General features: G+C 38.9%; 1 protein-coding gene across 6 annotated transcripts in view; it reads right to left on the bottom strand.

Moving 5' to 3' along the window:
* Window positions 1-22,041, bottom strand: part of hectd1 (HECT domain containing 1) — a 91,157-nt gene that overhangs the window by 29,876 nt on the left and 39,240 nt on the right. For all 6 annotated transcript variants that reach the window (XM_048537451.2, XM_048537448.2, XM_048537445.2 and 3 more), the window contains exons 10-23: window positions 20,976-21,150; window positions 18,056-18,194; window positions 16,363-16,533; window positions 13,925-14,147; window positions 12,405-12,668; window positions 10,683-10,759; window positions 9,516-9,650; window positions 7,864-8,010; window positions 7,685-7,779; window positions 7,500-7,605; window positions 6,859-6,993; window positions 5,998-6,137; window positions 4,953-5,276; window positions 2,094-2,260 (exon numbers count right to left, since the gene is read on the bottom strand). In XM_048537451.2, the coding sequence (XP_048393408.1) occupies window positions 2,094-2,260; window positions 4,953-5,276; window positions 5,998-6,137; window positions 6,859-6,993; window positions 7,500-7,605; window positions 7,685-7,779; window positions 7,864-8,010; window positions 9,516-9,650; window positions 10,683-10,759; window positions 12,405-12,668; window positions 13,925-14,147; window positions 16,363-16,533; window positions 18,056-18,194; window positions 20,976-21,150 (2,298 nt within the window). The remainder of the gene's footprint in view (window positions 1-2,093; window positions 2,261-4,952; window positions 5,277-5,997; window positions 6,138-6,858; window positions 6,994-7,499; window positions 7,606-7,684; window positions 7,780-7,863; window positions 8,011-9,515; window positions 9,651-10,682; window positions 10,760-12,404; window positions 12,669-13,924; window positions 14,148-16,362; window positions 16,534-18,055; window positions 18,195-20,975; window positions 21,151-22,041) is intronic.

The raw sequence follows: 22,041 nt of genomic DNA, 5'->3' as shown, positions 1-22,041 counted from the left end.
AATAAATTTGTTTTTAAGACTGTCGATTTGCATCAAATGTGTTAATTAACTACTAAAGACACTCAAAACAAATACGATCAAACTGGTATTTTTATTAGAGATAATGGGAACTGCAGATGCTGGAGATTCCAAGATAATAAAATGTGAGGCTGGATGAACACAGCAGGCCAAGCAGCATCTCAGGAGCACAAAAGCTGACGTTTCGGGCCTAGACCCTTCATCAGAGAGCTCTCTGATGAAGGGTCTAGGCCCGAAACGTCAGCTTTTGTGCTCCTGAGATGCTGCTTGGCCTGCTGTGTTCATCCAGCCTCACATTTTATTATCTTGGTATTTTTATTACTTTGTCACACAGCACAGAAACAAATCCTTCAGTCCAACTCATCCATGCTGACCAAGTTTCTGAACTAAACTAGTCCTAATTTCCTGCATTTGGCCCATAAACCACTAAACCCTTTCTTTTCAACTGTCCAAACATCTTTTAAATGTTGTTAACCATACCTACCATAACCACTTCCTCTGACAATTCACTGCACATACAAACCACCCTCTATGTGGAAAAAGTTGCCCCTCAGAATCCTTGTAAATCGTTCTCCTGTCACATTAAAGATAAGCCCTCGGGTTCTGAAAGTCCCTACCCTGGGGAAAAGATCTCTGCTCTTCGTCTTATCTATTTTAGAAACAAGTATTCAGTACTATTGCTGAAACACTCTTTGGGCCCAGGACCTCTGCAGCGTTCAATACCTCAAGCTGTTTCTTGATATCACCTTAGCTATGCTGGTCATGATTTTATATCTTTAAACACAGGGGCCAGATCTACTAATGCAACACTGGTGAATGCCAAGATGTCGCCACTGTTGGGGTTTAGAAATAATGGGAAATCCTGAATCTCACACATGTACTGCAATTGCCAAGGAAGTTTAAACTTCTGACAGGGATACCTGGGACACCAATAATGTCACTGACAACGATCTCAGAGTGGGAGATCTGGACTAGCTGTGCAATATTTGTTCATATCTACCCCTACATTGTTCACTTTCTGGTGTAACCGAACGATTAAGGGCAGATCCCAAAACACACCGACACTCCTCAACATCTGGTGCACAACCTCCAATTCTCCCATGGCAGGAACCCCCAACCCGAATGCAGCATTTGGACATTGCAAAAAGGGCCTTAGTTCCTCCTCACCATAGTCCTTGTAGATGGCTGCATTGAAGCGTTGCTGATGCAGCTGGTCCTCAAGACCTGGCTGCTAGGCTACAGAGAGATAAACTCACAATCAGCAACAAGATACCCAACAATGCTGTTGTTCTCGCAAATACATGAATAAAATCCAAAATTCATCACTCTGGAGAAAGTTAAAAAGCTTTGTATGTGTAACGTAGGCTTAGAAGTACAAATTTTGTCAAGAAACTGACCTATAACTGGTTTATAAATCACAAAATTGAGAAATTATGGCAATTTTTGTGTTTATTTTTATCCTAACTCATCAAAACTGATGCAAATATGCCAAATTTCATAGTCAGCAAAAGCTTAAAGTGCTTGATAAAGAATGCTGATTGGTTGGCAAAAGGGCCTCCGGTGAAGGGACTGCCAGAGAATTGAGGGAGATTTTGCTCTCTGTGCTTCCATTTAATGCTGAAAGGTGAAATGCTTGGCTACATTGTGTTTTTTTTGGGAGGGTATAGGTTCCTATGTATGAAAATTTGCAATGTGAAGAATTACACTATCAAATAAATTAAAATCAGTCAGGGTTTAAAATAGCTTTCATAAAATACTTTCTTTCATTTGATCAGAAACTGGTTGCAGTAGCGGTTTTGTTTCTGCATCTCAAACAGTAGTTGGCTTTTTCTGTGAAATACTGTGGGAGAAAAAAATGTGTAAAATCTGCCATCCCAATTCAATTGATTGCTGCAACTTCTCTCCTGCGGCAACAAGAGGTTTTGCTCAAGGCACGTTACAAACATCATTGTCCTGTACAGTTCAATGTTAAGTTGAAGGTGAAGTGAATAAAGCAGTACATCTAGATTACAGTTTTACAAAATTAATGCTTTTAAAATAATTGAAATGTTAATGCTTTAAAGCAACTGTCTCACCTAGTTGGTCTTCACACACACCAGAGACTGTCCCATACAATTCAAATCCAGACAGGGAGAGATAATGAGTCTGCCCGCTGGCATTTTTACCCATTTGTTTAATTCGAATATGTCTCCATCCCTGTTTCTCATCCTTTGGAGGATCCAGAGGCCATGTTGCCGTAGATCTGGAAAATTTATTTTAAATTGTGTCAAGAATTATCAAGACATTTATCCAGTTCAATTCAGAATGATACCTGTCCACAAATGTCAAATCTTTTGATCAGTGCTAATGAGCAAACTGATTGCTCAGATATACCTAAATTTTACCAAGTGTGAAAAAACAAGTTTTAGGATCCACACTAGCTCTTCACACTCGTTGAAAGATTTTACTAGTATTCACAAAGGTGGCTGCAATATCATTAAAACAGTGCTAGAAATATGAAGCATTTAAGAGTTTCATTTCATTTTATAATAGTGAATTAAGAATCAAGTCTACAGAAAGTTGTTTGTAAATGTTTACTTTCAGAAGAGTTCTCGTTTAAGAGACCTGGTACAGAGGCACAGGGCTGAAGCTCATTTATGAACCAAGTGAAAAACAAAAATACCAGAAAAATAACTTTAAAAAGTTTCAAGGAACGTACAGATACCAGAACATGATCATACGGATCTAGCTCTGTTCAATTTAGGCTAACACTTAATCTGTATTTTCACCTTTCACTACATGAATCATAATCCACTAGTTTTAAACAATCTTTATCCTTTCTATGTTACCGTATCTATGGCTTATCATTTCAATGACATTGTAATTTTGTAGGATTCACAATCACCCTTGCTTCAGATTTTAGATTCTTCAACAACGAGGGAACCAATTCCCACATCCATCCAGTACGGGAATAACTGATCATTAGAGGTGAAATGGGTAGCCATCACAATGGATATCATGAAGTTTGGGAAATTCTGATCAGGGTCAAGTAAGGTGCCAGAAGCAAGTTAATTAAACAGCTGAATTCAAATCACAGTACACGTGGTTGCACATTTTTGTATTAGAAAAACCTTTGCTGAATGAGCGAATACCAGATAAAGTGGAAGAAGAGAGAGATTTGAGGTTTTAAGTTCACCAGACAAGACAAGACATTGAGAGTAATTTCTCAAGTATTTAAACTATTCAAAGAAAATGGAATATTGAGCATAGAGTATGAAAATCAAGATGAACTTCCATACAGAAGTCCACAAGCGCTGGGAGATGCTTTGGGCTACAAACTACAGGAAAGAAACTAGGAAAACAGAAGTAAAAAACACAAATTCACTAGTCCACTGATATTTTTTAAAAATTAATAAAAAGTGACATACATGTATCACTAAAGCAATATGCCAGACAAGCTTACATGACTAAAAATCTCGTCAGTGGTGGGTAAAGAAGCAAATTAAGGGGCAATTTGATACAGCTGTTGAAATTATGGAAACTCGGACAAGAGATAATGGTGACAACCTGCTTCCAATAATTGTACGCTCCACATTAAATGGGACACATTGCGTTCACTTGTGATGTATGCGTCACTGCTATTGCTAGCATCTACTGCCCAGCCTTAACAGCACATGACCACCATCTTGAACTGCTGCAATCCATGCGCCATAAGCTCCAACTGGCAGAGGGGGAAAGAGTTTAAGAATTTTAATTCAAATGAAGAAACAGTGATTATAGTTACAAAATGGCACATGATTTAGAGTGAGGTGGTAGACTTGTGCCTTGGAAATAGTTGACAGGCTTGAGAGAGTCAGATGTGTTATGCACAACTGAATTCTGGGCTTCAGACCCAATAATACTATTAGTGATTGTGGGGACTTCAGCAAAAAAAAAAACACAAAAGGGTTGGGTCTGGATCTCTTCACAGAGCAATTCCTGCAATGTCCTGGGGCTCACTGGTTTCCAACGAGAACCTTCTTTCATTATGGTAGGCATAACTCTAACCAGTTAATGCGACTGTAATTGACCAAGTTGGATGTGTCCACCTTTTTATTAGCAGGACATACCGATGCAACTTTCCACCATCATAAGTAGAAGATTAAATTGTGAAGATGGCATAAGGCAGCTACAAAAGCACATAGGTAATGCCAAAGATCTGCAAATTGAGTTAAGCGTAGGACAAATGAGAACTTGTAAATTTTGGCAAGAAGTTTTTTTGTGTGAAAGGTGAGACATTGCAGTGCTTGGAGATGCAGAGGGACATGTATGTTCTCATGTATGAATAGCAAAAAGGAAGCTGAAAGCACAGCAAGTTATTAGGAAAAACAAAGAATGCTTTTTTTAAAAAAATTGAGGGTAACATATCGAAGAACTGTGTATTTAAAGATGTAAATGCATTGGAGGGAGCTTTGAGAAAGTTTGATTCCCACCTTGGGTGTGCAGGCCATCTTATGAGGAAAAGCTAGACTGGTCATAATTGTATCCATTGGAGCTCAAAAGAGTAAATGACAACTTGATTGAAACATGCAAGATTCTCAGGGAGCTTGACAAAGCGTTTGTGGAAAGGATTTCTCTTTTAGGGGTCCCTGCTTAACAAAAAAGGCCATTTTAACTAAGAGTTAGGGAATCTTTTAAGCAGGGATGCAGATTTGAGGTGAAATTCAGATCGAATGGTGAAATGAGCTTGAAGAGCGAGGTGATCTGTTATGCTTCTAATTATTGACCAGTACAGGCATGTGGTATCAGGATACTGTCAGGCATAGAGGTAAACACAAGTACAGAGTTGTGCCAATGTACCTGCTTTGCATTATATATCTACGTAATTCATTAAAACGTGACAGTTGTAATTTACATATTCTTTATATTATTAAATCAGTGTTCGATTGTAATTTATCCTAATCCTGCTGACTCACCCTGGCTCATTCAAGCTGCAATCATCGACATGAGTGTAGAGAGTTGTCCAGTTTTGTCCATCTTTAGAAACTTGAAAAACCCAGTTCCGCAGAGCAGACCGACCATAACCACGAGCATGTCGTAAAGTATAAGCTGATGGGATCACCCAAAGGCCAAGATCAATTGCAAACCAAGCATTCTTATCATCATTCGTGTGGCAATTAAGGGCTGAACTGTCACGACTCAAAATATCTTCTAACCGTCCATATGGCAAATTCCTCCCTTCCGAAGATGTTACAACCACCAAGCCATAAGCTGCAGGATTCACCCACTCATATGCAGTTCTGCAATTCAACATTAAGATTCTTAAATAAAAAAAGAAATTCAACAAATATCCTAAACTGTGGTTGTTTTATTTACAGATCATTATTCCTGTTACCAATATTACTTAAGTCATACCACCATGACTCTGAAAATTATTCTACTATAATTTAACTAATACACTTCAAATCAATTGCCTCTTCAAATCAGGTTTTCCAAAGTACACAGCCTCACTCGAAAGCAAATATACTACTCACAAGACAGAGCAGCTGCTACAAATTATACAGTATACGGTAAGACAGTATTCAAATGATGGATAAAATTTTCATCAGCTGCAAGTCACAACTTGGATGGAGGTTTCCAAACAGTGCAGTGCATGACTAACACTCACTTGCTGTTGCAAAACCGAAATAAGTGTGATTATTACAAGGAACTTCCAAGATTAGCCTCAGGTCAGATTTATTTGCAATGAGCACAAGAAATCATGCAGACTGACAGTGTCTCAAAATCAAAACAGCCTTACAAATAACCTTCTATTCTTGGAAAATAGTCAAATGCACAAAACATTTGAGGCACTTTGTCCAAAAATACACAGTGAGCAAACCTCCCCCAAGTAAACAACTGGTGTGCCAAGTGCTTAATTCAAGAACTGAGACTTCCCACATACATATTTACAAAATATTTAAAAGCTTTTTGTACAAAATACATACGTCATATTCGAAAAATCTTAACTTGGTATCTTACTTGGCATTTGTCCCAATCCAATATATTATTCCATTTTCATCAAAATTATGCTGGTGCCGGAAAGTAAATGTTTGTCCTTCTCGTAGTTTACGGACAAATACAAATGTCGATCTGTCAAAATCATACCACTGTTTTGCCACCTGAACAAAAAAAATTGAAGTTATAACCAGAATATGTTACATATTCACTTATTCTTCAACATTCTTTAGAGACATTATGGGTCAGTACACCAAGAACAGGAGTTGAGAGGTCATGTTGCAGTTGTATAGGACATTGGTTAGGCCACTTTTGGAATACTGTGCTCAGTTCTAGCCTCCCTGCTGTAGGGAGGATATCCTTCAACTCGAAAGGCTGCAGAAAAGATTTATAAGGGTGCTACCAGGGTTGGAGGGTTTGAGCTGTGGGGAAAGGCTCCATAGGCTGAGGTCATCGTCCCACAAGCAGCGGAGGCCAAGGGGTGACTTTATAGAGATTTACAAAATCATGAGGGACATAGATAGGATGAATTGCCAAGGTCTTTTCCCAGGGTAGGGGGGTCCAAAATTAGAAGAGACAGATTTAAGGTGAGAGGGGAACAATTTAGAAGGGAACTTGAGGGGCAATGTTTCCTACACAGTAGGTGGTGCATGTATGGAATGAGCTGCCAGAGGAAAGGGTGGATGCTGGTACAATTAAAACATTTAAAAGACACCTGGAACGGAACATATGTAGGAATGGTTTAGAGGGATATTGGTCAAATGCTGGCAAATGGGACTGGATTAACTTGGGATAATTGGTCAGCATGGAGAAGTTGGACTGTTTCTGCCTGGAGAACTCTGATTTGTTATGTTGACTTTTGGGTCATTACATCAGGTTACTTACCATTTTAAGAAGATACTGTTCCAAGGATTCAACAGTGGCCAATGGTTCCATTTTAAGCATTCTTCCAGTTCTGTCTATTAATGATGTTTCCCCAGGAGCACGTTCCAATCTAAACCTCAGTCTTCTTGTCAGGATCTTGAAGGAATGAAAAACAGGCTAAACAGACTGGTAGAATTGCACCTCAACTTCAACTTAAATGCAGTAAGTGTTACATGACTACTTTTAAATTTGAATTAAACTATGAACTCCGCTTACAAAGTAATAACTAATGTCAGGTAGGAGCCTGAAGCAGAAGGGAATCCAGTGTTTTGGAATACAACTGCAGAAAATCTGCAATGTCAAATAGTCCCAGTCATTTCTGGATCCTACACAGTGACTAGATTAACAGTTTTTCAAAAATGTTTTGCACTTAAGGTCACACGCTATGACAAAAAAGGTTACAGGTTTTTCCTTAAAAAAAATTGACTGCAGAGAACAAATATTATTTCTTGGGTATGCGAGAAAAAATGCTATTCACAGAAAATGTGGAACTTGATAAATAACAAGGAGTAACTGCAAAATACTACATGCACAGATTAATACATCTGGGGCTGTAAGAAAACAAAAGAATAGAGTTCAGCATTAAATATTCTCTCTCATACCTGCAAGTTATATGAAGAGCCTGGGGTATCATACAGGTGAAGAGGCAGCCTCTCAATAGATTCTAACACTGCTATTAGCTTTCGAACAAGGGCAACAGCGGGCTGACTGAAAAGAAAATGCTCTGTTACAAAGTTGAAATGAATTGTTTACGAAATAAATATCTCTTAAGAAAATCTCCACCTACCTTTCCTCATCTTCATTTTCACTGAATGCAGTTTTGAAGACATTTATTCGCTCCATTAGTTGGCTGCAATCTTGCTTCACATCTAAGTCCACATTCTACAGAGCAAAACAAAAGTTAATGGCGCAACTTACAATGCAGATCCACAATAAACAACGGCTCTTTCACAAACTCATACTAACATTGTTGAGGACCGTAAGAAGTGCTTGCACCAGCCCACTGCTGCACATTTCATATGGTGATATTGTGTTTTCATCCTTTAATAATACAATCAAGTTCTCCAGGGCAGTTTTCATTAGATCTCTCCATGTAGCCTCTCCATCCACACCCTGAAAAACAAAATGCATCATCTTATTCATCTCAAAATGTTCACCATTCTGCAAATGTCCACCCTCACATTTATTGCTTGGTAGTATCTTAGTTTCAAGTTTTTGGTTGAACAAGCTCCCAGGTGTAAAAGAGAAGCATGATTTTCGCTAAAGAAACACACTGACAGGCTAGAGTTTGCAAGGCTGGACAAATATGACAAGAACTAATCATCAAACACTGATCTTTAACGTAATGTGTACAGCAGTAACCTCCATGCTTCTACAGGATTTAGAAGTCTGCAGCAACTTAGAAGAAGTAGCACACCAAAAAATAAGTTTGCAGCAATTGCAAAACGTAGCTACAAGAATGTCATCTGCATTGTTCTGTAGAACTCAGGAAAAATACATGTTCATCAATGAGGATGTGATAGTACTTCTGAATGAGGGAAGCATTACATGGGTTATGCACTGTCTCACTACAGGTGAACAACGGTCAAAGTAATTATTGCCAACTGAAAACATGACGTTTTTGGCTATGGCAAAATGATCTACTTGAAGTTTTCAAATATGCACCAAACTTAACCTGCCTGTGATTCACTGTTACATTACTTCAGCAGTCGTTATTACAGGGCTTTTGTAACAATCTGAGGCAGAGTTATTTTCAATGCTCCCACCCAGTCTTGACTTTCAGGTAGTCCTTCATAGATATCTTTACATGCTTTCATCCTACTCAAAGTCTCATTTTACACAGCTGCTTTTCTTACCCGTCTTCACACATTATACTAAAAGTCTGATGGAACTGCATCACTAATTATTACGCAAGGAGCACACAGCCCAACAGAGTGCAATTATCTGTAGAAGAACCTTGGTGACTCTCTTTTGGGGAAGCTTATGGGACAAAAGGGGAAGTAGAGGATCCAGAAAGAATCAACAATGTCTCTTCCTATTGAGACACGCAAATTCAATTCCTCATCCACTATTTCAATCTCTCTTCTTCCTCTAAATGTTCCTAAGGATGACACAAAAGAACAAGAACTGACAATTCATCATAATTGAGTCTCGACAGCTCTTCGGAATACTCACCATAATTTATTCATATCATCCTTCTAACTACAATAAGTTAGAGGTAGCAATCTAGGGGAATCAGGTGAACTTAAAGTGAGCCTCAGAGCATAACATACAGGGTGCTGACAATGAACGGCATTCACATTACTGACCACGGGTCAGGAGATTTTAATCAATTAACCGCAAAGCTTGAAGGAACTGGTCTCACAAGCCCCACCCTGAAATAAACATCCTATTATCAATATCCTACAGATGTTTTCACAGCACAGCATGCATTTCGACAGACTGGCACTGAACTGCCAATGACAAAAACGCCCAACAGCAAATACCTGAATTATGTTTCAATTTCAATTAAAATTCTCTGAAAAGCAACGGCAATATTTACCAGCCAATATTATATACAACAGAGACAAGTCTGTTCATATCCATTCCATGTGTTCCAACATCTGAATTTTACTTACTTGTCTATTAGCATGAAGCTCCCATGCACTCTCAAGTTGTGTAGCTATGTTACGCAATGTGACCACCACACCTCGAGGCATACTTTCTACAGCCTTAAAATGATCATCATATAAATCTCTGGCCATGGTTCTCACCTGCAAAGAAAAATTGGCAAAAAATTCTTTCAAAATCAAATATATTTCTAGTTAATTAGATAAGTTATGACATCGGGTAAAAGCACCAGGGTATTGTGAGTAATGGCATGGAAAGACGATTTGCCAACAGGAAACAATGAGGCAAGTAAGTCACTGTCATACTGGCAAACTAACTAGTCAGGGTGGGTACGGTGGTTACCCATTCTCTACCAGCTTGCCCCTAACTTGCAGTGTGACCGCCTCACTGAATGTGCTATCCACACGGGTTCAGCCCCAGAGATATACCTCAGGTAATTCAAGGTGCTGTTGAAAACTGAGACCCAGAACTCAAGCCTGTGCAGCTGGTAACACACTTTTGAAAAAAAATGAGTCATCAAATATGGGCATCGCTGTTTGGATCAGATTTTATTTCCCATCCTACCTGTCCTTGAGAATCTGAACCTTTCTTGAACCACTGCAACCCAGCTGGTGTAGGTACAACAACAATGCTGTTAGGGAGGGAGTTTTGGGATTTTGACCCAGCATCACTGAAAGAACCACAATATAATTCCAAGTCAGGATGGGCAGTGTCACAGATGGGAACACGCAGATGATGGTGTTCCCATGCATCTGCTGCCCTTGCCCTTCTAGATGGCAGGCGCCATGGGTATGGAAGGAGCCTTGGTGAACTTCTACAACATGGATGGTACGCACTGCTGTGACTGAAATTCAGTAGTGCTGCCCAAATCTTAACTTGAACCAAGGCACGTTCACCTGTCATCTTATTATTTCAGGAACTACACTCGCCCCCAGCAAGGTCTCATTTTGAATTATCTTTGTTTTCACATCATTCCACTACCTAGACCCTCTGTAACCAATTTCACAATGCTCCAAGATATCCACGCTCCCAATAATTCTGACCTCTTGAGCATCCCTAATTTTATTGGCTTCATGGAAGTATGGATTAATAAAAAGTTTGTTAATCATAAGTGGTCAGTGCCTTTCATGTTAATAAATAATTTCAATCATATTTGAAACTGAGTGCAAGCTTACCTTCTGTTTAGTTTTCTCCAGTTTTGATTTCAGCTTTCTACCCCTTTTACCAGTCCAGCCAGCTACAAATTCTGATCCTTGAAAACAAAAGATAAGCTTTAAATCAACTTATTCTTCTTTCTCATGGGCTTCAGTAAGGCATTTGACAGGTTCCACATGGTAGACTGGTTAGCAAGGTTAAATCACATGGAATCCAAAGAAAACTAGCCATTTGGAAACAGAACTGGCTCGAAGGCAGCAAATAAAAGGTGGAAGAGGGGTGTTGCTTTTCATACAGGAGGCCTGTGACCAACGTTGTGCCACAAAAATTAGTGCTGGGTCCGCTGCTTTTGGTCATTTTTATAAATGATTTGGATGTGAATACAGGAGATATCGTTGTCAAGTTTGCAGATAACACCAAAATTGGTGGTCTCGTGGACAGCCAAGAAGGTGGCCTCAGGAGTACAATGGGACCTTGATCAGATTGGACAGGCAGAGTTTAATTTAGATCAAGGTGTTGCATTTTGGAAAGGCAATGGTAAGGTCCTGTGGAGTGTTGCTGAACAAAGAGTGAAGGTTCACAGTCCCTTAAAAGTCAAGCTGTAGGGAGACAGGATAGTGAAGGCAGTTGGTATGCTTGCTGTCACTAGTCAGCACATCAAATAGAGGAGTTGGGACATTATGTTGAGATTGTACAGGACATTGGTGAAGCCTCTTCTCGAAGTGTTCAATACTGGTCGCCCAGTTACAGGAAGGATATTACCAAGCTGGAGTAGGTTCAGAAGAGATTTATCAGGACATTGCCGGGTATGGAAGGTTCGAATTATAAAGAAAGGCTGGATATGTTGGGACCTTTTTCATTGGAGTGTAGGAAATTGAGGAGGTGGTCAGAGAGAAGTTTATAAAATCATGAGAGGTATAGATATAGAGTTGATGGCAGCTGATGGGGAATTTCAAGACTAGGAGCACAGTTTTAGGATGAGAGGAGAGAGATTTTAAAAAAAAAAGACATGAGGCAAAGTTTTTACACGGTGGGTGGTTAGCACGTGGAATGAACTTCCTGAAGAAGTGGTGGATGTGGGAACAACATTTAAAAGGCACTTTGATAAGTACATGAATAGGAAAGGTTGGGAAGGATATGGGGGCCAGGAGCAGGCATGTGGGACCAGTTTGGTTTGGGATTATATTCAGCACGGGTGGGTTGGACCGGAGGGTCTGTTTCCATGCTGTATGACTCTGGGTGGCTGAACAGGCTGGATCTATTTTACCTAGAGCATCATCAGGTCAGGATTGACCTTACAGAAGTTCATAAAATCATGAAGGACACAGACAGGGAAAACAGCCTTTATCTTTTCCCCAGGGTAGCAGAGTCCAAAACACAAGGGCATACATTTAGGGTGAGGGGGAAAGATTTAAAAGGGACCTACGGGGCAACCTTTACAGAGTGGTGCATGTATGGAATGAATTGCCACGGGAAGTGGTGGACGCTGATACTGTTACAACATTCAAAAGGCACCTAGGTTGGTACACAAATACAAAGGCCAAATGCTGGCAAAATGGGAGTAGATGGGCAATTTTAACTGAAAGGTATTTCCATGCTGTACAGCTCTGACTCCTGTGATGGCTTGCATTTATGCATTTTACAATCACAAGACCAGCCAAAAGGACTGCAAGCTCTGTTTGCACGTAGGAAAGCTAAAAATATTTTTATATCATGTTCTACAATTTTATCTGTATCCTTACCAAGTGATGTTTCTGCAGTAAACGAATGCTTGGTCCCCCGATTGGACTCAAACACAAATCCAGGCAAATCCTCCTTCAATATCGTGGCCTGTTGACCATCAGAATTGTGTATTGCAATTTCTCCTTCTTTTAAGCAGGTAAGGGACCAGTTACCTACAGTAAGCTTTGTTGGTCCAGTTGCAGTCAGAATGGGTTGGCTAGTAGTTGCTGGTTTGACTTGACTTCGAGCTCTTTGCAACTTTTCCAAGAATTCACTTCTGCTTTCTGTCACATGTAGATAGTCAAAATTATTTCACACAGCAGTCAGAAATGTATCACTGTTGCAAATAGCAATTCAATGCTATTAATAATGGATAAACAAAGACCTTAGTCCTTTGCAGTATAAACGCCAAACAGGATATTAAAATACTTGTTACTTTGTAGCAGTGTTCCAGCTTGAATCCAGGTTACACATTAATGTTTACACAACACATTGGCCCACAAAATAGTTAAACATTGACTTGTTTATTTAAGTTGCCTTATTTTAGCTGCAATGTAATATGAAGGGTAGTATTAAGCAGAACTCAGGAACGTTCCAACAAAAAGGAAACAAAAAACCCACCATTTTCACAAAATGTAAGATAACAAAGTGTGGAGCTGGATGAACACAGTAGGCCAAGCAGCATCTTAGGAGCACAAAAGCTGACGTTTCGGGCCTAGACCCTTCATCAAAATGTTATTGTTTCCTGGAGTCAAGTGAAAATATTAGCTTGGAGAAACATGGGATAAATCTGCCAGTTGACTACAATGCAAAGGCCAGACGACCTATGGCTAATAAAAAGGAAACATGAACACACGCGTGCGCACACAAAAAAAGCAATACATGACAAAGTACAAACACTGGTTTGTCATTCTTCACTTTTAAACCTCAGAATATTGCTTTGCTATTCACAGGGGCCATGTGCAAGACCAATCCGTGGCCATATTTGTTTGTTCAGCATGGCCCAACAAGTAAGCGGAAGATAAAGCTCTAGTTTACATTTTTCCTTCCTTGTCCTGCAATAAACTAAGTTTAACGTAGCAGCCTATTCTACCTATGCTGACAAAGAGGAGTTTAAGTATAGGATTTTCTTCCCAGCGGCAAAGACATCAATGGGAATATACTGCCTCACTGAAAAACATAATTTTAGCAAAAATGTAGGATAAAATTGTCTGTTGTCGAGAATAGCTATAAGTTAACCAAAAGACAGATAAATGCACACTTTCAAGGACTTCAATTGAGACAAGAGAGAGTGGGCTACCCTTGGCCTTGACCATCCCTACAGAATGTCTGACAAAGCAGACAAGCAGCCAACGTGACACATTTCGCAGGCTCCTCCCATCTGCAAACCAAATCAAAAAAGGGCTTGTAATTTTTTTTCAATGAGTCAAATATGGGATATTGTTTACCTGTACAGCTCTGTTCAAAAATCAGAACACGAGCTCACTGAGGCACCTGAGAACCTCCACACTGGCTTGTGTTTTGGATACACACACTTTACCTGAGCTGTCAGAGCCACCTTCTGGACTTCCACTCGAATACATGGTGGCTAATTTCCCATCCAAGATGAATCGAAACCATCCGTTACTACCATTTGACAACTCTAAGGCAGCTGCATCACTCCAGATGTATAAACAATCTCTTCCTCTGATGATAGACCAATCTCTCCAATGATATGGCTTGCCTTGCTGAATTTCTTTGGCATCTTCTTGAGGCTCATCATCCTGAAAAGAAGTTAGTTACAACCGTGAACCCACACTTACTTGCAACAAGACCTGAAATCTTAAATCCTCAGATACCAGTAAGAACAATACTGACCAATTATCGATAGAACTACAGCAACATTTGCTTTAACAAATTCACAATTTGCATACACTGTTTCAGCCAGTTAAAATACAGAAAAAAACAAAATTATTGAATTCTGCTGTATTATACTTCATTGTAACCAGAATAGTATTTACAAACAAGAATTAACACTTAGTATATGGTAAATGCTCAAAGAAAGTTTCAACACTGCTGTTCATTTAAAAACAGTTTATCTCTAGTGCCATTAACTATGATGTACAGCAACACTTCTAGGTTTAGCTTCTCAACATGTTGGTTGCCCAAAGCATTCACACAGGATTTCAGCTTCTTCAATATTTTGTTTTTTTAGTGTTATGCTAGTTCAGAGTACTCTTCACTTTGGAATAGAGGCATCTATGTAAGAAGAAATCTAAATATAAATGATATGCCTTTTTTGATACTGTTTTGCAAAAGAAATGGTTTCAATCTTAATCAACTTTTGTCCCTATTGTGATCCAAATTTGATGCCTTAGATTTTTGCATGTGATTGTGCATGTTGACAGGTGGTTGGACTATGTGCGCACACGTCAGTTGATCATAGGGCAGTTGCAGTGAGACTCCAAGCAGCTTGCCTAGTCACCATCACGCAAAAGATATTTCAAGCAGCTACATTCTTGCAGTAACCTCTTAAATTTAATGCTTTATGAAAGCTACATTGTAAACTGGATTCGCACACAATTAACTTGATCATTCTTAGCTATATAATTTTCTGAAGTTCCACCTCTGCTAATACAAGATGTGCGAAATGCATGACTACCAAGTATATAGAACCAAATGGTTTTATGACAGTTTCCATAATAGCCGTTTAGTTACGTACAACAGAAAATCAGTGTCATATCGTCTTAAAAGCTTTTCCTTCCCTACAAATACTTCTGGCTCAATACATTTGCTAAGCGTTTTATAATACTATATACACATCTTATGTTTAAACTGATTTGCACAAGCTTTGGCTATTGCAAAGACAGAAGAGACATCTGCTATAATGCTATCTCAAAACCCAGGATATGACTTTATATTGGTTTGAAATTGACCAATGAATTGGGGAAGCTGATGAAAAGGCAGCATTTCTAAAGAAAATGATTTCCCTTTCACAAGATACTTCCTTTGCAGCACCAATCCTGCCTCAGAAGTCAATTTAAATCCTCTTTACTTTTTTTTTGTGGATGTAAGTGTATACTCATCTGCGTGTAATCAGTCCATGCTCAACAGCAGCTATTCCAAAGACACTTACTGTGCAGTGGCAGTGCCCCTACTTTTCGGCCAGAAAGCTGGGTTCAAGCCCTCCCCATCTAATACATGAGCTTCAGCAGGTTGTTAAAAATATTCATCAGCTTTTCCTGGGGGAGGTGGTGGTAGTGTTATTGTACTGGACTGGTAATCCAGTGAGTCAGGCTAATGTGCTGGTGATATGGAGTCAAATCTCACCATTGCAGATCAGTTAATAAACATTTGGAATTAAAATAAAACATGAGTCTGATGGTTAACATTGGTGGTTGTCATAAAAAAAGGTGCCTTGGATTTTGTGACTCTAAAATCCTCATCTTGAGAATCACAAACCACATTTTAACCACTGCTCTGAGTCAAGGAAGTAAAAGATCTGTTCTGGAATATAAAAGAGCTTCATAATCCTCACCACATGAAAATGGAAACTCAAAATCTCAGTATGTAGGGAAAGTTAGAATGCTATAGAACAAAAAGAAAAGTTCAATATAATCTGTAGTATAAATCAACAGATGTGTCAGGTGATGGGTTAAATTATAAAAAGATTATTCATAATTTAAAATGTTGTTCGAAGGTATAATGGCGAGAGTTACATCTCACCTTCGCAGAGATGTCAGTTATTACATGTAAATTTTGTGGAACTGAGCTGTTGTCACTTGAATTCTGCTCACAGTCTTGAAGTACAGAATTTGGAAGTTACCAGAAAATAAACTGACAGCATTACTATCAAGAGAAACAGCATGAACTGTTTCAGTTGAGCAGTACTTGTATGCATAGTGGTTGTCATTTAGCAAGAATGACATTGCAACAGTAAATTTTGAATAAAAATCAATTTGCTATGGAAATCTGTTCATTAATAAAGATCTTGCACACCTTATCAGGCTTGCAATCTTCTTCATTTTCATCATCTGAAGATGGTCCTGCCAGGGTGGACACTTTGTTGATTACACCAAGCCTTGCAAGTTGGTCCAGAAATAGGTCACCTCCTTTGTCTACCAGATCCCGTATGATCTGCAAAGCTAGTAAGTGGCCATCATCATCATCCTACATAAAAAGGAAATATCAGCTTGCAGCATTATAATTTAAGTTTAAATCTAAATTATTGTTAAATTTTCAAATAGATTTTTCTTATCTCCTACCGTACAGAACACAGAACAAGCAATTTACTCAGTGACCAGCAAATTAAAGGCACACTGGAACTGAATGCCCTGTTTCAACCACATACATGATCATAAAAACCACTGCAAAATAGTCTCTCTCTCCTGGTTCAGTCTTTTCAAAAGGCACAAAATGACTTTGCTACTCAAATTATCAAAACTAACATGTATTTATTGAATAACTTCTTTGAAATAAAATTTGACAAAAGCCACATGGGATACCAGGACAGATGGCCTAACGTTTAATCCAGGAGATGTGCTTTAAAGAGAGGTAGAGGTTTGGAGAGTTAACTCCAAAGCCGCCAGCCTGGAAAGCCAAGTCATACTGTTGTCAGCTGTGGTGCCAGAAATAACACTGATTGGTCTTAGCTTCAATCCTGGGCAAAGAAAAAAAAACTTGCAGTTATCACTCGATTGTTAACGTGCAGGGATAACTGGAAATATACACAGGATGATCAAGGAAACAATTAGCCTCTGTTCTGGTCCTTCTTAGTAGGACACCTTGCAACAAACACAGTCAAGGTTCATGTGCAACAAAGGTCTGCATAAACCCCAATATCACTTATCCTTTCGTTACAGCAAACAGAAGGAGAAATTTTAAAGAGAGCTAGACAAATTTTGGGGCATGTAACTTGGTCACTACCATGCAGTCACATGATCTACCAGGTTTCCCTGGATACAGCTGAGGTAATTGATCAGACTAGCTAAAACCTAGTCCAATCACTAGAGGGATCTGCAATAGTCACATCTTAATTTAACAGTTTGCTGTGATAAAATGGACGCATAGAAAACAGCCAAGAGATAATCAGCAGGCAAAAATCAAACTATCTCTAAATTTTAACAGTGTTACTGCACTTTGCTAGACATCACATTGAATTAGCAGTTATTTCACTGCTGTCTTCTGAAGCATCAATATTTTACAAGTCCCACAAGCAACATTGTGCTTGATGTTGCATTTTAAAAGGCTCATACTATAGTGGATACTTAAGAAAAAAGTACAACTGTGAAACAGTGTAATGAAAGATACCATTAATTTTTGTAACAAAGCTGTTAAGCATATTAACTGGGCTATTCTCAAAATTAAAACTAGTGTCTTTAAAATATGTTGGTGTAGCAGAGTATCTAGCATTTCAATTTCCTACCATATGTGAACTTTCACAACTATATGTTAGCCAAACTTCAAAAACTATCCCACTGTATAAAAACACCTAGAACAGACAAAAGGTTTTAGTTTAGATTGACTGCCTCAAATGGCCAGTTTCAGTGCTGATCAATTGTACTTATCAGTTCGCATTTTGAAAAGGCTACTAAGGTACAACTAAATGCCCAACATGAAACACAGAACCTGCAGCACTGAAATGCTGCTTTAATTTATTTATTTTTGTTTTATTTTTACTATGAAGCCTAACCTCTTGATCTAGGACTGTAGCTGTAATTTCTACCAGCACTGTAGGCAGGTTGTGGCCAGTATCCGAATCACATACTTCCTTCAAAAGTGCTTCAGAACAATAGTGTACCATCTTTCGAACAAGAGCCAGACTAGCCTTCCTAGAAATTAAAAATGGGAAAATAAACATTGATGATTGCATAATAGGGATAGTGAGCCGAATAACAAGTCCAGGGAAATTTATCAAGTTCAATTTGGGGACAGATAACATCAACAAAATATAATTCTTACATTTCATTGGACTATTTTAAATGTATTTTGGTGCAAGTTATTCTTTTCACTATAGATACACCAAAAATGGACATACTAGAAGTGAATTTTAAAGAACCGAGTTGAATATTATGCATGATGATCAAGCGAAGGCTTCATAACGTGTTAGTATTGAGTTTAAATTTGACTTAATTTACACAATTTATGAACTGCATTTCAGAATGCTGGTAATTTGAATAAATTACATTGTGATCAGAAACTAAGTAATTAATATCAGCAAAAATTCAGGAACATCTGAAGACAGAAGCACAAATAGATTTCACAAAAATATCTTTGCATTTGCTTTCCTTTAACCTGACTGAAAATCCTCAGTGAATTTTTGGTCTCAGCTTCAAATGGACGGCGGGAAAGAAAATCAAATTTTTCTTGGGAACATAACACAATCACAAGACAGTAATGCCTTGATAAGAAGTTGAGTGGGCAGGAGATGGAGGCAAGACTATCGGGAGTGGGATAGTGGCGGTTGGTGGGAAGAGGAGGATGGTATGGACCAGCGGGTCTCTTCTTGTCTTGTCTTGTCTTTCTGCCTCACCTTCCCTTTCTCCCTCTCTTTTCTCCCTTCCTCCCTTTCTTCATCTCTTTGCAGTGGTTGTTACCATTTTCTAGACTGTTCCACCCCAATTCCTGACTGTTCCAACCCAATCTCAGCAGCTCAAGCTGGGTCCCTGGACTCCCACTCTCTTTTAAACAGATGTCAGGATAAACTGGCAGGTTACAGCTAAAAACAAAACAACAAATCTGAAGATAAATTCAAAATGAGGCAGGGTGGTGCTTTCCATTTCTTATCCATTGAGATAACGGCAGCTTGAAATTTGTATGTAAACTCCTCTGGGACATGAGCCTGTGCTCGTTTTAAGCCAACAACATACAAATAAATGGCAGATGAGGACCCACAGGCCATATGTTGGATAATCTTGCTATGGAAGAATCACTGCCCCACATGCATAATGAGGCTTTTGGAACACACGTAGAAATACAAACGCTCGGATTTTATTTTTGCTTTAACAGACATTTGTACATAACTTCATTCACCAAGCAATTTTCATGCTGCCAGTACCCTTTTCGGAATGGATCATCCAATATTTAAAACATTACAGTGAAACGGGTTAATCAGAATGTTTTCTGGTGAGTAGGATTCGAACAATGGCACAAGAAAGCTATAAACTCAAAGATTATTCAGCTCAACTACTGCAGCCTACAGTATGGACTAAGACTTGGATAAAAGGCCAAAATACTTCTATCGGACTATAATGAGGAGCAAATTCTGTGATAAGTTGATTAAATATGATCTAATTAGATTAGCACCGCAAGCAATCCTTCAACACTGACTCACTGCACAGTGTAATTGATGAGATCAATAACCTATCAGGAGGATTGTGCCATAATGGTAACATAACTGGACCAGTAATGAGAAGGGGACATGGGTACAAACTCCACCACACAGCAATCAGGATGCAGTTTGGATGAAATCATGCATTTCAAATCAAAAGATTTTGGTCACCACGACTGAGCTGCATAGGTAGTTACAAAAACCCATGTGGTTCATCAGCGCCCTTTAAGGAAGGAAATCTATTGTCTTCATCTGATCAAACCTACTTCAGGCAGTGTGCAGCTCACCATTCTCAAAGGCAACTGAGGGATAAGCAATAAACACTAGTCTTGCCAGTGATACTCTCATCCAACTAAAGAATAAAAAGATAAAATTTGTGATGAACAGGCATATGCACAACTCTCTTTGGGGGAAAAAAAAGAGCAGCCCTCTTCATTTCCTATAGCTAATCCAACTAGGAGGCACAACCCCCGAGACTACAGGCATGGCCAATCTACACAACTGACATATCTTTGGACTGTGGGAGGAAATCCATCCAGACACTGGGAGAATGTGCCCTCTCCACATAGACAGTTGCTTCGAGAGCAGAATCGAACCCAGGACCCTGGCACTGAAGCAGCAGTACCACTGTACATCCCCAAGTGCATTGTTTAATTGATATAGGCTGTGGATAGACTTCTGCATAAACGTTTTTTTTTAAACCTAGCATGATAAAACCTATTCTGTACTATGGTTCCAATCACAACGTAATTTGTCAAATAATTCAAATGCAAAATTGAGTTAAAATACTTATTTTTAAATAACACATTAGAATTGAAAAAATAATTTGATTGACTGTTTTATTCATGCAAAGGTTAGACAGTGGAAATTAAACAGTTAAATGTCTTGCTGTTTAGACTGTTATTACAAAATTGACTGCTATCTGTATTCACATTGCCGTTCACAAGTAGCTTACAAAATTTCTCTTTGCAGTTCACCATTTAAGAATCAATAGTGCATTAGAGACAATGCAACCAGTGGAATTTGCTTCTAGCAAGACAAAACACCATTCTTTGTCTAAACATTATCCTCCAGAACCTGGGAAATAAAGTTCAGCAAAAGGTAGTATCTAAAGTGTAGTGACGCAGTCTCTTTGGGAAACCACTTTCCAATGACATGCAAAGATCATTAAGGTTTAGAACATAAATCAAATTACAATTCAATTACATTTTTCTTTAAAAGCTGCAAACCAAATGCACATGACATAAAACAAGAAATCTCATAACCAATTTGAAAAACACACCTGATGGATGGCAACATAGTTTGTTGAAATGTCTGTGCAAATACTGGCAGCAATCTCTTCAAATATAATGGAGCCATTTCAGGATCCCCTTTTGGTTCATTTCCATCTTCATCCTCCCTGTTGGCATCTTTCTTTTTCTTATCTTCACCTTTATTCACAGGACACATCCAATCTCCTAAAGACAAATAGTTAAAGTACACTTTTTGGAAATGTTTCTCTGTTGGGGAAATATTGTTGACAATGGAAGGAATAGTGCTTTAAAAATGAATAGAACTTGATCCTCACCTTTCGCACCCAAATCAATACAAGCACTCCTTGACCAAAAACAGTACAACCAGATTTTGATACTGAGACAAGGTAGAGGAGTTAACAGCACAAATTATCATTGATGAGTATGATTTATTAGCCATTACACAGACGTGGTTGCAGGATGGTCACAGCGAGGAATTAAATATCCAGGGGTATCAGGCTATTCCTAAGGACAGACAGGAAGGTAAGGGGGGGGGGGGGGGGGGGAGGAGGAGGAGGAGGAGGAGGAGGTCGTGTTGCCCTGATATTTAAGGATGACATTAGAGCGGCAGAGAGAGATGATTTTGGTTCCACGGAGAACAAGGCTGAATCCATTTGGGTGCAAGTTAGAAATTCAAAGAAGAAAAAGTCACTGATAGGCGTAATCTATAGGCCACCAAATATTACCATCACATTGGGGCGGGTAATAAACAAAGAAATAACTAATGTTTGTAAAAGTCATATGACAATTATCATGGGAGATTTTATTCGAAGTGCTGATTGATCAAACAAGGTCAGTCATGGCAGCCTTGAGGAGTTAGTTGAATGCATTTGCAATAGTTTCTTGAAAAGTATGTAATGGAAGTGACAAGGGAGGAAGCTATCCTAGATCTGGTATTGAAAGAGGGATATTTAATTATCTCGTAGCACGGGATGCTCTTGGAAGCAGTGATCACAGTATGGTTGTATTTAGAACACAGATGGAAAGTGAAGGTAAAATCCAATACTGGGGTTCTGTGCTTAAACAGAGGAGACTACAATAGGATGAGGGAGGAGT

This window comes from Stegostoma tigrinum, chromosome 10 (genome assembly GCF_030684315.1).
Source record: "Stegostoma tigrinum isolate sSteTig4 chromosome 10, sSteTig4.hap1, whole genome shotgun sequence".
Classification (NCBI taxonomy): domain Eukaryota; kingdom Metazoa; phylum Chordata; class Chondrichthyes; order Orectolobiformes; family Stegostomatidae; genus Stegostoma; species Stegostoma tigrinum.
This window is presented reverse-complemented; position numbering and strand designations above follow the sequence as displayed.